Consider the following 16,133-nt stretch of genomic DNA (forward strand, 5'->3'; position numbering starts at 1 on the left):
GCAAGTCCTAGATAGGATTAGGGATTGGCCTCTATTAAAATTCAAGTGTAAAAATGAACAAATTTTTTCTTAAATATATGCCATAACTTCCAAATCATCTAAGGGGAGAGTTAGAGTTTTATAAGGAGTTTAAGGCATAGTATTCAATTTAGGACATCAAAATTAAGGAAGGGTACTGATAAACTGGGAAATACTGAGATGTGAGTGACCAGATTGTTTAAAGGTCTCAAGCTCTTGCTGTGTGAAGATTGTTTTAAGGAAACAGGAATGTTTAATTTGAATAAGAGTCAGGCATAGAGAGCATGATTGCAGTCAAAGTATTTGAAGGGAAGAGGGATTAAATGTATTTTGTTTGTCCCCAAAGGATAGAATCAGGAGCAAGTGGTGGATGTTTTAAGAGAGATATATTTAAACTTAATGTAAACAAAAATGTTCTTATAATTAAAGCTACCCCTAAGTGAAACATATTGATTTGGGTAGCTGTGAACATTCCAGCATAGGTAGCCTGAGCATTTGTTGGAAATGTCCCTAGAAGTTGTTTACTTGCATACTGCTTGGAGACCCCAATAGTCTCTGAAGTTCTTTCCAACTCTGAGATTCTGGGATCTTGTGACTACATACATACTTCTGAAATTCCCCACTTTTGGAAGGCTTTCAGGTTGAAATTTTTTAACCCAGAAATTCCTAATTTTACTCTTATTGTTGATTTCATTAGTCTCTGAAAATTCACCAAAGAAAAAAGAGAATTCCCCAGATCTCTGAATTTCAAGACCCCCGAGATAAAAATGCAACTCATGATATTTTGAAGTAGACTTCTATGAGTTATCCTCTGTGTTTACTGAGTAATCCCAGAGAAGACCATGGAAAATATTGATATATCCTCCTAGAAGCATCTTTTCGTTCTGATACTGCAACCAGGGAGCCACATGAGGATCAAGATATCAGTTATATAAATCAGATCATGGTCATGTTTTATTAAATGCAAAAATCTGAGCTTACTCTAAGCAAATATTCAAAATGAATTGGACCTGTATTACATTTATGATAATTTTCCTACTTATGAAAAGGCAAGTTATTTTCCCTAAGGAAAGTTATTAAATGAAATAGTTGTCTTTCCCAAGATTCTATAGATATAGTATTACAAATATTTACAGAAAGAAAAGCAGAAAAAAATTCACAAAATATTTTCACAACATGTGTTTGTATATACACGTACATATATATGTATACACACACACACACACACACACACACACACATACATTCCTTTGTTGTGATTAGGAAAATAATACTGAATTTGATTCTGAGATAAACAAAAAAGGAGGGAACCAAACTGATTTAATTGTCAAGGATTTGTTCATGAAATTATTCTTGATTTTCATTCATACGCGATTTTTCCAAGTACTCAGTATATTGTTAAGGATTTGTTCATGAAATCTTTCTTGATGTTCACATTGTCATTTTTCCAAGTGTTCAATATATCATTAAGGATTTGTTCATGAGATCATTCTTGAAGTTCATATGCCATTTTTTCCAAGTACTCAATATGATGTTAAAGATTTTTTCATAAGATCATTCTTGATGTTTACATGCCATTCTCCCAAGTCCTCAGTAGCATTCTTCCAAGTCTTTAGACCTTGTAAGGATATCAAGTAAATCCCAAAATTTCCTTTAAATAGACAATTTAAAAAAAACTATTAGGTAGGAGAAAGTGTCTTGAAAATAAAAATATATTTTAATTTCAATATTTGTTTTTGCATAATTTACTTTGAATCAAGTATTCTAGAAATATTTATTCACCTTTATTTCTATGGGCATTTCTACAGTAACCTAGATAGCAAAAGTTTTATCACCTTTAGAAACACCCTCCTATGATGTGATGGTAGGGAAGGTAGTGTGATTTAGTAAGAAGCTACTAGAATTAAAGTCAAAAAAGCCTGAGTTCAAACCTTGGCTTTATTCTTTTCTAGATTTATAAGTGGAGCCAGTGCTGGTCTGGGTTCAGAACCTAGCTCTATCCATTGTGACCTGAGTGATCATGGACAAGACCTTTCCTTTCTCTGGGTCTCAGTTATTTCATTTTTTCAATCACAGAGTTTGATATGACATTCTCTAAAGCCCTTTGCAGCTGTAAAAATGGTTTATAACTTAGAAAACTTTGGAACTTGCAAAATTCCTTAATGGAAAGTAACCTCCAGGAGTTTACAGAGTAGAAAGATTTTATATTTTTATGACCTGGGCCCAGCATTTAGACCCCATCCCAAATGCTGCCTCAGAGGCAATGTGTGTAAAGTGTTTATTTCTACAACAAATTACTCTAAAAGGTACAATCACTTGAAAGACGACCTAAGGAAACTTCTGCTATTTCCCCAGTTCTAGCTCCTGATCTTCCTGGAAGATGAAGTGTATCATAAGGTGAAGAGCTGAACTTAGTTTCAGGAAGACCTGAGTTCACATTCACCTCAGATATTAGCTGTGTGACCCTGGGCAAGCCACTTCACCTCTATCTGCTTCTGTTTACTCATCTGCAAAAATAATGGTAATAATGGTACCTACATACAAATCAGGGTTGTTGTGAAGATTAAATGATAAGTAGCCAAGTTCCAGAACTCCCGGGTCAAAGAGAAAATATTACAAGCAGCCAGGACACAATTCAAATATCATGGAGCTACAATCAGGATTACCCAGGATTTAGCAGTATCCACATTAAGGGCTCTTAGGCCTTAGAATATAATATTCTGGAAGGCAAAAGAACTTGTAATGTAACTGAGAATCAACTACCCAGCAAAACTGAGCATCCTCTTCCAGGGGAAATGATGGACTTTCAACAAAACAGGAGACTTTCAAACTTTCCTGTTGAAACAATCAGAGCTAAACAGAAAGTTTGATCTTCAAGTACAGGACTCAGGGGAATTATAGAGAGGGTGGATGAGAAGGGTAAATTATGAGGGATTTAATGATGAACTGCGTGTATTCCTGTACAGGAAGATGATGCTGATAATATTCATATGAACCTTCTCATTTAATACAGCAGTTAGAAGGAGATTATGTAGACAAGACACAGGAAGGAGCTGAATTTGAAGGTATAATATATTGTAAAAATGGAGTCAACAAGTGAAATGGAAATGTACTGGGAGTAAGAGAAAGGAGAGGTAGAATAGACTAAAATATTTCATGTAAAAGAGTCAAGAAATAGCTTTTGCAATGGTATGGAAGGGGGGAAGGCAAGGTGGAATTCATTCTCAGCAGAAAGAGAGGAAACAGCATACACTCAATAGGGTAGAGAAATCTAGAAGGGGGACAGGGAGAGGGGAAGGGGGATATGGGTGATAGAGGAGAAGGTAAATCATGAGAGAAGAAAGTCAGATATAACACACATTTTCTTTCTTACTTTTTTCAAGGTGCTTGGATTGGGTGACATGTCTGGGACCCCATGACTAGGTGGTTGCTGGGTCTCTGGGGTAGAATGTAGGCTTGATTATTTTCTTATCAATTATTGCAATGTAATATATTTACAAAAGGACCACTAGGGAAATAACTGCAGATTATTCACTGATGTTAGTTGATAAGAATCACATGGCAGAGAAATTCCATAAAGAACTTTAAAATACTTTACAAATCAACCCAATGCATATCCTGATATCTGATGACTATCTATATCTATATCCAATGTAAAAGATTCAGTCCTATATAATCTAAATAATCCATAAAACAAAGACAATTTGCAAATGATCATCAGTCCTATGTAGCTCATTTCCACTTCTGCGATGATGGTAGAAAAGTGATAGGAAAGAGGGTAAAGGAGGCTAAAAATTAGTTTTTGACTAATAAAAAACTTCCAGGTGCTCAAAATGTAAGACTTTTGTCCTGGCCCCAGGGCCGGTGCTCCATCCAATGTGCCACCTGATTGTCCTACAGCACATGTTTGAAGAGGGACAGAATGAAAGGAGAGAGGAAATATAATAGATGGTAGTGAGGAGGAATGGATGGAGGGAATTACAATCAGCAACAGCAACTGTGGAAAAATATAGAAGTAACTTCTCTGATGGACTTATCATAAAGAATATGATCCACTCCAGATGCAGAGCTGATGGAACACAGAATGAAGCACATTTTTTTTCTCTTTTTGTCACTTTATTCCTCATGAGGTTTTTATATTTTTGTGGGGGGGAAGGGGGTATTATGTTTATTCTTACAAGAATATTTTAGTAATGTGTAAATAAATAAAATAAAAACAAGAAAAAAGGTAAGTGATAATGATTGTAAAGCATTTTGAAAATCTTATAGACACTATAAATGCAAATGTATTGCAATTAGCAATGATAGCAAGATACATCATGGTAGATTTGCCCTAGGAAACAGTAGGAATCTGGGTTTGAATGCCTCCTTGAATTTCTACTAATTGTCCACTAACTAACCCTTCTTTCTTACTTATTCTGTAAAATGGATTGATAATATCTTTTTGCTACCATCCAATAGAGTTGTTGTGAGGAACAAAAGAAGTAAATGTCCATAAAATCATTTTCCAAACTTTATGAAGTATTAAACACATGCCAATTTTGACTGTAATTACTTTTAAAATTACTGTGTACTTTGCTACAAAGGACAAAAAAGACCTTATTTCAGCCTCCAGTAACCTGGGTGAACTGACAAATCACTTCCCCTATCCAATCACAGTTCTCCATCTAAAAAATAAAGGGACTACTATTATAAAGAGATCAGCACATTCTATTTCAACCATTGTAAGTGAATATGCATGAAAGGGAAGAGATTAATATACCTCTCCCATACCATAGCTTTCTTTAATTATGACTTTCATTTCAAATGGTCTTTGTCTTCTAGAATAGTCTTCAAAAGGTCAATCAGGTCATACTACAATCATAGCTTATTCTTTACCATATCCATTTGCCATGCATGCTTTTCTAATCAAAGATATCTGCCATCCATGAGACCATTATATTTTCATTATGTCCTGTTTCTTCTCAAATATCACTTTCAGCTGACAATGGGATAAGCAAGCTGAGCAGCTTGGCCATCTAATGGTGAATTCTTTGTTGCTCTTAATGGGAATCCATGAAACAAAGACAATTTGCAAATGACCATCAGTCCTATGTAGCTCAGTTCCACTTCTGCAATGATGGTAGAAGAGTGATAGTAAAGAAGACAAAGGAGGCTAAAAATTAGTTTTTGACTAATAAAAAACTTCTAGGTGTTCAAAATGTCCAATGACCATTGTGTGAATATGTTACTAGAAGAGCTGAATTTTTTTTTAAGAAACCAAAAGAAAGAAGGAGGTTGCAGTTAAATGGAAAGATAACAGTCTTTGAAGAGGCAAAATAAAGGATTTGAGAAAATGAGTTTCCTTGTATATCCAAAAGGACATACTTCACAGGATTATTTTCTTATCAATTATTGCAATATAATATATTTGCCAAAGGACCACTAGAGAAATAACTGCAGATTATTCACTGATGTTAGTTGATAAGAATCACATGGCAGAGAAATTTCATAAAGAACTTTAAAAGACTTTACAAATCAACCCAATGCATATCCTGATATCTGATGACTATCTATATCTATCCAATTTAAAAGATTCAGTCCTATATAATCTAAATAAGTTTTTTTAAAAATGAAAGATGAGAAAGGAACAATAACCACTATTATAGTGCCACTTATATCCAAAAATTAAATCAATGTAAAACAATTACTACAGGAGAACAAAAAAGAGCTCAGGAAGGGCATTTTTAGAGCCCAGAAAAGGAATTGTTAACATTAACTTACTTGACAGAGAGAGAGCAAAGGCAACAAAAAGTTTGAACAAACTCATCTGAAAAATCTTGTGAAGAAAAATAAAAAATGATGATGAGATATAACCTAGCAAGGTATCTAACTAAGGAAGATCATTCCAAGGACATTCAAGAATGAAAATGGAAAGCCAATATGCTGGGTTTAAAATAAATATTGGGGGGGGGGATTACAAAAAAATATTTGAACAATTTTACTTTTGTCTATCAAGGATACTGGAATCATTATATTAGGACCCTAATATTACAGACCTTGAGGTTCTTATAAAAGAGGTAGAAATAGCATTAAAGAGAATACAGGGAAAACAGCTATGTTGGATCAAGTATATAGAGGTGGCTAGTGGATAGAATGTGAAGTTTGAACTCAAAATAGGTCTGAGTTCAAAACCTGCCTCAGAACTATTTAAGCTTAAGTGACCTTGGACAAGTCATTTAAACTCCATTTGCCTCAGTTTTCTCATCTGTAAAATGGGGATATTAACAGCATTTGCTTCCTAGGATGGGTGTTGTTGAGGATCAAATGAGAAAATATTTGCATATATTTAGCATAGTACCTTGTTGAGATATAAAAGATTTATTGTTGTTATTATTTCAGACACATCTGACTCTTTAGGACCTTATTTGAAGTTTTCTTGGCATAGATAGATACTGGAGTGGTTTACCATTTCCTTCTCCAGCTCATTTTATAGATGAGGAAACTGAGACAAACAGGGTTAAAAAAACTTACCCAGGACCACAAAACAATTACATGTCTGTGGTCAAATCTGAACTCAAGTCTTCTTAACTTCATGTCCAGAAATCTATTCACTGTACTATAAAGTTGCCAGATGTAAATGCCCATAGTTATTATTATTACTATTATCATCATCTTTATTATTTAGAAAAGAGCTCCATGTTAGAATCAATAAAAAATTTGAGGGCACGAAGGGACCAAAATGCAATTTATCTAAAAGACAAGATACTAAAAACATGAAAAAATTATCAGACTTTGTTACATCCAAAAAGGCAACCAAAAAGTACCATGAAATAACTACTGACCGGCTGCCTAAACTCTCACCTGTGCAAAATCATTATGAAAATCATCTATACCTGAAATAGAGATGGTGGTGAGAATGGAGAGGAGCTGCAGAAGAAAGTCTGACCATGACTATAGTCTTGTTTGGGAGGTAGGGGTATTCCCCAAGATTATGATAAGTGGGAATGGACCTTACTTGAAGGTAGGTGATCATTCAAGTGCAACTCTGCCATCGGGTAGAATGGATGAATGGGAGATCACAATGCTTAGGGATATTAAACTGCCATAGAATCAGTGGTCTGGAACAATTTTAACTGTTCAGTTATAATTCCTAGAAAGACAAGATTTCTCAAACTTCCTCATTTATGTATATAATGGTCCAAGGTCCCAGAAATCTAAGATAGATGATAATAGAAGTTGCATAGACCCATAGGTGCCATTCAGGGTAACTTCTGGGTACTTCAGGGACACGGTAATTCAGTATGTGGGTATCTTAAAGATTATGAACTTCCTAGCTTCTTATATCAATATTGTGACTCAGGACAGAAGGACAAAGCCATTTTTTTGAATGACGGCATCATTTTCTCATTGGCTGCTGAGATAGAGAAGATGACTCGTGGATTTCTAAAATGGAAAGTAGCTTCTAATTTAATCACTCTTGCTTTGACTTTCTCATGTGACATATAGTATGAAAGGAATGGAGAAATCGGCTGTGTTCATTCCTCCACCCTTCTACAGAATAGTGTCAACTAGGTGAGCCCTTGGGGGTCTTTTTTGCTTTGTATTTCCAATATTTGAGGTTACTTCATGAGTTCAAGAGATCCAGAGGTTCTAGGACCAATAAGTGGAACTAGTTACTATTAAGAGAAGGAAGGTTTTATTGACAAGGATACCTATCATCAAGAAGATAAGTCCAAATCTGAACTACTTTGTCATCAAAAATATACCAGGAAGGATTTGGATAATGCAAGTCTGAAGTTAAATATAAAATTACTAATAATCAATCCCATGAACTTCTTTAAATAATGAAGATTACAACAATAATTTTAAGATAAGTTGCCAAATTCTATTTTAAGTTTGTTTTCTACAAATAAAAGTGCGAGTCTTCATTATTTTGTATTACTTTGATGTATAGGAAATAAATACCTAAGCATATCTGATTTGTACAGTACATTAAATAATTTAATTTTTTTCACTCTCCCTTTTTGGGACAATGAAATGAATCCTAAACTACAGGTAAATCTTTCCTAGGTGATTGGAAGGAGAGTTTAATTAATTGGAAAGTAGAAGAAAAGAACCTAATCCCTCTCAATAGAGATCAGTCTCTCAGGACAGAATCTAGTCCAAATCAAGTGTCTATGTCAAGAGAAAAAGACTAGTTATTAGAGAAAGGAGTAATGTAGTACACTAATCTCCAAAGTGGTAGCAAAGGTTGAATTGTCTATTAGGGTCATTCCAGGGAGCAAGTTTCTAGAAATGACTTGCCAACTCAGCCTATAATGGAACATATCTTGCCTTCTACTGAATAAAATTTAAAAAAAAAAAAAAGACTTTTAACAGTACAAGGAATGTGGAGTTACCTACTTTGAAGAACATTATGTGACTAAAACTTTGAGTCACTTCTATGATAAAATGTATGTGTTAAAGTTAAGAGTAAAGAAGTTGTAGAAATAATTTGAATAAGAATCACAGACCAATAGAGTTGTAAAGAAATTAAAATTAAATTCTATGTGTCTGAGTCTGAGTAAGCATTCATTTGATAATCTTTTGCTTTGATGGATTTCCAGCAATCCATTTAACAGTCTCTGCCTCTCCTTATGGATAAAATGAAGAGAGATGATTTTGTGTAGGTTAGAAGATGACAAGGGGCAAGTGCTATACTAATGCTGTACTGATTTTTCTCTGATCAGAAGATTCCTAATTAAATTATTTTGCTCAGACAAATTGATGGAATTTGCTGGATAAAATAAGTCACATACACTAAGGTACTATGATCTAAAAAGGAGTATAGAAATGTTTATAACATTTTACCCCCTTATTATTCCCAAAGGGCAATAAAAATGTGCATACCCTTTGACCCAGCAATACCACTACTGGATCTATACCCTGAAGAGATTATGATAAAGGATAAAAACATCACTTGCACAAAAATATTTATAGCAGCCCTATTTGTGGTGGCAAAAAATTGAAAATTAACTGAATGTCCTTCAATTGAATAATGGCTTAACAAATGTGGTATATATGTATGTGATGGAATACTACTGTTCTATTAGAAATCAGGAGGGATGGGAATTCAGGGAAGCCTGGAAAGATTTTCATGAACTGATGCTGAGTGAGATGAGTAGAACCAGGAAAAACACTGTACACCCTAACAGCAACATGGGGGTGATAATCAACCTTGATGGACTTGCTCATTCCATCAGTGCAACAACCAGGGACAATTATGGGCTATCTGCAATGGAGAATACCATCTGTATCCAGCAAAATAATTATGGACTTTGAACAAAGACCAAAGACTATTACCATCAAATTAGAAAAAAAAAAAGTTATATTATTATGTAATTTTATTATCTCATACTTTATTTTTCTTCCTTAAGGATATGATTTTTCCATTGTCACATTCAAATGAGATCAATGTATAACATGGAAACAATGTAAAGAATGTCTTTCGTGGGAGGGGAGGGAAGCAAGAATGGGGGCAGAATTGTAAAACTCAAAATAAATAAAATCTTTCTTTAAAAAAAAGATTTTACCCCCTTTTATGATGCATGGAAAAGTTCTCCAAAATCAAGGATGCCAGTAAAAGGTTCAGCCACAGCCTGGAAAAAGATATATGCTCTAAACAGAAAACAGTTATGAGGACTATGCATTTGAAGGATTTTAAGTTGGCTTTGATCACTGCTTCCTTTCCTTAATTTTTTTTTTGGGGGGGGGTTTGCAAGGCAGTCGGGTTAAGTGACTTGCCCAAGGTCACACAGCTAGGTAATTATTAAGCGTCTGAGGTCAGATTTGGACTCAGGTCCTCCTGAGTCCAGGACAGGTTCTGTATCCACTGCACCACCTAACTGGATAGTCACATTTTGATATAATTTTCTATAAGTCCTCATGAATGACAGTATTGAAGGCCTTGGCCAGATCTTCATACCTTGTATACAGACCTCTGTTCTGCTCGTATTTTCCTGGAGTTGTTGGGCAACACCATATAGATTGTTCCTTGACTCTTTCTGAAGCCACACTGGCTCTCCAGGAGGTGGCCATCTTCCAGGTGAAGGATCAGCCTATTTAGAAGACCTCTAACAAGAATCTTACCAGCAATGACTAAGAGAAATACCTCTAAGACTGCCACATGATAATCTATTCCTTTTACCATTCTAGAGATGGACAATAGAGGTACCTGGGCAATAACTTCTTCGTGCCATATACCCTCTAAAATTTCAGTCAGCTTTTGGATGAACAATGGACCCCCTACTTTGTAGATCTCAACTGGAATAGAATCAACACCAGGTGCCTTGTCACTTGAAAAGTACCTGATGGCATTCAAAACCTCTTCTTCAGTTGGAACTTCATCTAGGGGACTAATTGACTTTAACTTTAAGTAAATGATCAATGGTTTCTGTATTGATTGATGATGATCTGTTAAGAACACTATGGAAGCCCATCTCTCTAGGATTATGTCCTATCATTATTCAATGTGACTCAATTAGCACTGAGTAGCAGAGATGCACCATAAGTCTTTGATCCATAAATAGCCTTCAGGGCATCATAAAAACAATTTGCTTTGTTACTATTAGCATAAAACTCAATTGCATTTGCATTCCTACTGAGTCAAGAAACCTGCATCTCTCAAAGCTTCACTTGTGCTTTACTTTTTTTGTTTGTTTTTGTTTTTTAATTTATTTTTTATTCTCCTTTTGTATAAATGTTTTTTTACATTAATAAAATATTCTTGTTTACAAGTAAACAAAATACCCCTCCTCCCCCATGAATATAGACAGACTTGTTTGGGCAAAAAAAGTAAAGGGGAAAGAAAAAAAGTAACATAAAAAAATAATAGTAATAATTGTAGGTATGGCCAGGTGGCGCAATGGACAAAGCACCAGCCCTGGAGCCACGAGCACCCAAGTCCATATCCAGCCTCGTAAACCCGACAATCACCCAGCCGTGTGACATGCAAGCCACCCGATCCCCACTGCCCTGCAAAAAACAAAAAAAAGAAAGAAAAAAAAGACCCAAAATAAAATAAAATAGTAATAATAGTAGGGGCGGCTGGGTGGCAGATAGAGCATTGGCCCTTGAGCCAGGAGCACCTGAGTCCAAATCCGGCCCCAGACACCCAAAGATCACCCCACTATGTGGCCCCAGGCAGGCCACCCAGCCCCACTTGCCCTGCACACTCCCCCAAATAATAATAATAACAAAATATGTGCTTGAGTCTTTGTTCCAACACCAACAACTCTGTCATGGGTGGATCTCATTCTTTATGATAAGTCCATCACAAAAGTTATTTCCATATTTTTCCACCATTTCCATTGCTGATCGTAACTCCCTCCTTTCTTATTTCTCCACTACCATGTACTATATTTTCTCTCTCCTTTCACTCTGACTCTGCTGTAGGGTCCCCGAGTGGTGCTGCAGACAGATCCCTGGTCCTGGGGCCAAGAAGCCCTGAGCCCCCATACCACCCCTTAGGCCCAGAATCCACCTGGCCCTGTGGTCCTGGGCAGGCCTTCCAATGCCAGCCCCTTGCAAGAAGTAAGAAAGAAAATGTGTTATATCTGGCCACTCTCCCCCCATGGTCCATCCTCTCCTACTTTATTCACATCCCCACCCCTTCCCCCTGCTCCCCGCTCCTTCTTACTCCAGATGTCTATACCCCATTGAGTATATATGCTGTTTCCTCTCATAGCCATCTCTGATGAGAGCAAAGGTTCCCTCATTCCCCCTTGCCTCCCCCCTTCCATATCATTACAATAGCTCATTGTAATAAAAAAAATCTTATGTGAAATATCTTGGACTATTCCCCCTCTCCTTTTTCTTTCTCCCATTCCATTTCCCTTTTTTTCTATTGACTCCATTTTTACACCAAATTTTATCTTCGAATTCAGCTTTCTCCTGTGCTTCAACTATAAAAGCTCCCTCTACCTGCTCTATAAACTGAGAAGGTTCATATGAGTATTATCAGTGTCATTTTTCTATGTAGGAATGCATGCAGTTCATCCTCATTAAGTCCCTCATATTTCCCCCTCTCCTCCAATCTCCATGCTTCACCTGAGTCCTGTATCTGAAGATCAAACCTTCTGTTCAGCTCTGGCCATTCCAAAAGGAACATTTGAAATTCCCCTGGTTCATTGAAAGTCCATCTTTTTCCCTGGAAGAGGACATTCAGACTTGCTGGGTAGTTCATTCTTGGCTGCATTCTAAGCTCTTTTGCCTTCCGGTATATTGTATTCCAAGCCCTATGAGCTTCCAATGTAGCTGCTGCAAAGTCCTGTGTGATCCTGACTGCAGCTCCATGATATTTGAACTGTGTCCTTCTGGCTGCTTGTAATATTTTCTCTTTGACTTGGGAGTTCTTGAACTTGGCTATAATATTCCTAGGGGTTGTTTCTCTCCATTTCTATTTTGCCCTCTGCTTCTAGAATATCAGGGCAATTTTCCTGTAGTAATTCTTTGATAATGATGTCAAGGCTCTTTTCCTGATCATGACTTTCAGGTATTCCAATAATTTTTAAATTATCTTTCCTAAGTTTGTTTTCCATATCAGTTGTTTTTTCAATGAGATATTTCACATTTTCTTCTAATTTTTCATTTTTTGGGGGTTTTGAAGTATTAATTCCTGATTTCTGGTAAATTCATCAATCTCCCTGAATTCTGTTCTTTGTCTGAAGGATTTGTTCTCCTCAAAGTTTTCTTATCTCTTTTTCCATCTGGCCAATTTTGCTTTTTAAAGCATTCTTCTCCTCAATAACTTTTTGAACTGTTTTATCCATTTGACCTAAGCTGGTTTTTAGCATGCTATTTTCTTCAGCATTTTTTTGGATTTCCTTGACTAAGCTGCTGTTTTCATTTTCATGTTTTTCCTGCATCTCTCTCCTTTCTTTTCCCAGTTTTTCTTCCAACTCCCTCATTTGATTTTCAAAGTCTTTTTTGAGCTCTGTCATAGCCTGAGCCCAATTTCTGTTTTTCTTGGAGTCTTTAGATGCAGGAGCTTGTGCTTCCTCATCTTCAGACTGAGTATTTTGATCCTTCTTGGGCTCATTTGCAAAATATTTCTCAATAGTCTTCCTTTTGTTTCTTTGCTTGCTCATTTTCCCAGCCTGGGCCTGGTTTGGGGGTGCTTCCTGAGCTTTTGGAACACTCCCACAAGGGTCTCAGTGTGTGAGGCTCTGTCCTCCCTCCTGGTCTGTGAATGACCATAAGCACCTCCCTCTGCCACAGGGCTGAGGTGGGGGGGGGGGCTGCTGTTCTATGGGGGCGCCTAGAGTGCGATCAGGATCTGAATGGGGTCAGAGCCCCAGAGTCCTGTTCCAGGGGCAGAGGACAGAGCTCACAGTCTCTCTTCACTCCCCTCCCTCAGCTCAATGGGCTCATGTCCTGGGGGCTCCTGCTTACCTGCTCCACCTGCTTCTGTTTCCTGGATCAGGGCTGGGGAAAGACCATGCTGCTGGCTGTGTGCCCTGAGGGATGGGCTCCACATGCTCACTCTGGCAGAGGTCCCCAGCTGTTCCCCCACTTTGTGCCCGGTGCTCCTCGGGGTGCAGCTCAGGAGACTCCCCTGCTGCTGTGGGCCACAGCTCCCAGCGCTCTGGGGCTGCCTCCGGGAGGCTGAAGTTCTTTGGCTCTGGCGGGCCACCCCTCCGGTGGGCGCCCCTCCGACCCCGGGGAGCAGAGCCTTTCTGCTCTTTTCCAGGTTACCTTGAGTAGGAGAACTGCCTCACTGGGTCCTTTTGTGGGTTCTGTCTCTCAAAAGTTTAGTTAGAGTCCTTAGCTGATGAATTTTATCAGAGAGCTCCTAAGACTCGATCCCTTCTTGTCTCCATCTTGGCTCTACCCCCTGTGCTTTACTTTTTGATAGAATGAAATGATGCCTTCTTAGAGAAGGATGAATGATCCTGCTGGAGTTTAGTTTTTGAGTTTGAGAGTGATTATTTTTAATTTTTTTTCAAGGCAATGGGGTTAAGTGGCTTGCCCAAGACCATACCACTAGGTAATTATTAAGTGTCTGAGGCCAGATTTAAAGTCAGGTCCTCCTGACTCCAGGGCCAGTGCTCTATCCATTGTGCCACTAGCCACCCTGTTTGAGAGTGTTCTTCCTCAGATGAGTTACATGTGGTGCTGCACACCAGATCTCTTAAAGCTGCCCATTACTTTTCTTTCTGCTGGTGCCAACTGTGTATTGACCCAACTTTCCCAAATTAGCAACAGACCATTCCTGCTCAGAGAAGCACTCTAATCTCTTGACATGAATTCTTCTAGTAGTCACTTGGCCTTAGGGTTACTACTTCAGTTGAATGTGAATATTTAGCTTAGAGAGGATGAGTCTGTGATCAGTCCAGCACTCTGCACTACACTTTGCCTCTGTAACTCTCACATTCTCTCTGTCTCTCCTCCTTACAATCACATAGTCCATTAGATGCCAATGTTTGCTTACAAGGGTGCATACAGGAAGTTTATGATAAAGTCATGAGATACACAAGTCTTCAGTAGAAGGTGACCAGGTCCCTCATTGGTTATCCCAGTAGGAGAAGGAAATGGCAAACCAGTCTGGTATCTCTACCAAGAAAATCCCTATCAATTCCTTATTCATACAATACTCCATTAACTTGTACTCTTTGCTCTATGGCACCTCTAGCTGCTCACCTACCTTCTGAACAAAGAGCTGTGGATAAAATCGCTCACTAATGAAGAGTCAATCAAGAATGATCATGTTTTGCCCAACCTTGACTCTGGCTCTGTACAACAGCCTACAGGAGAGGCTTAACTCCCATATTTCTTTACAGTTGATTCATCCCCTCAGCATGAGTACTGTTAGCTAGCCTGCTGAGCATGGTCACTTACCCATCTTCTCTTTGTTAACGTGTACCAATCAAAATCCTGAGAAAAAAAAGCTGAGGCAGCACTAATGCTATCTCTGACTTGAAACATGAATAAATCAGGATTGATTTCCTCTTATATGAGAACTGATTATTTGTCTATAAAAAAAAAAACAACATGGTTGATTTAAATCTCTGCCATGGTGACTGCCTTGACATATTGAATAAAATGCTTTTAATGTTTTCTTCATAGCTTCACTTTTATCTGAACAATGATTTCTTTCAACAATTAGACAACCTCAAACTCCATATGCCTCAAATGGAACTCATTACTCTTTCAAATCTTCTACTTTTCTGAGCTTCCATTTTATTGTCAAATATTATTTTCTCTGTCACTCAGTCTCAACTATGACATCCTCCTTGACTCCTCATTCTTATTGGCCCCACTTATCTGTTGGCAAACAGTGTGTTTTCTATCTTCACAACATCTTTCCTAGGTTTGTGGGTTCCCTTCTCTCTAGTCACCACCATGACTCTTGTTCAAGACTTCATCACTTCTTGCCTAAACTATTATAATAGTCTTCTAATCATCCTTCTTGATTCAAGTCTTTATTTCCATTCTGACCCATCCCTCACTCAGAAGTCAAAGTGATTTTCCTAAATTGCAGGTCCAATCGTGTCATTCCTAATTCAATAAACATTTAGGGTTCCTTATTATCTTCAAGATCAGGTCTTATTTGGCCATTCAAACTCTTCATAACCTGACTCCTTCCTTCTTTTCTAGACTTCTTGCACTTTACCCTCCTCTATGTACTATAAATAGACGCAGTTAAGTGATAGAGTTAGGTCTGGAGTCAGGAAAACCTGAACTCTAATCCAGGCTCAGACATCTGCAAGCTGTGTAACCTTGGGGAAGTCACTTCGCCCCATTTATCTCAGTTCTTCATCTGTAAAATAGGGTCACACTGGAGAAGGAAATGGCAAACCAGTTGGGTATCTCTACCAAGAAAATCCCTATCAATTCCTTATTCATGCAACACTTCATTAATCATCCCTGTATTTTTGTTATTTGTTATCCCTCATGCATGACAAGTTCTTCCCACTTCCCTCAGCTCTTCCACCTCTTAGCTTCCCTAATTTTTATTAAACATTAACACAATCTCAACTTATTCGGGAGCACAGATTACTTTCTATCTACTCTGTATGAATCTCATATATACTTGATTATTTAATTGTTATCTTCCTTATTAGAATGTGAGTCCCTGGGGTAGGGACTTTTTT

General features: G+C 37.6%; 1 protein-coding gene across 5 annotated transcripts in view; it reads right to left on the reverse strand.

Moving 5' to 3' along the window:
- Positions 1 to 1,306: 1,306 nt before the first annotated feature.
- The window catches only part of C5H6orf118 (chromosome 5 C6orf118 homolog), an 83,479-nt gene continuing 68,652 nt past the window's right edge, over positions 1,307 to 16,133 (reverse strand). For all 5 annotated transcript variants that reach the window (XM_074190290.1, XM_074190289.1, XM_074190293.1 and 2 more), the window contains one exon: positions 1,307 to 1,669. In XM_074190290.1, coding sequence (XP_074046391.1) covers positions 1,609 to 1,669 — 61 coding nt within the window. In that variant the 3' untranslated portion in view covers positions 1,307 to 1,608. The remainder of the gene's footprint in view (positions 1,670 to 16,133) is intronic.

The sequence above is a fragment of the Macrotis lagotis genome, chromosome 5 (assembly GCF_037893015.1).
Source record: "Macrotis lagotis isolate mMagLag1 chromosome 5, bilby.v1.9.chrom.fasta, whole genome shotgun sequence".
NCBI classification, from domain to species: domain Eukaryota; kingdom Metazoa; phylum Chordata; class Mammalia; order Peramelemorphia; family Peramelidae; genus Macrotis; species Macrotis lagotis.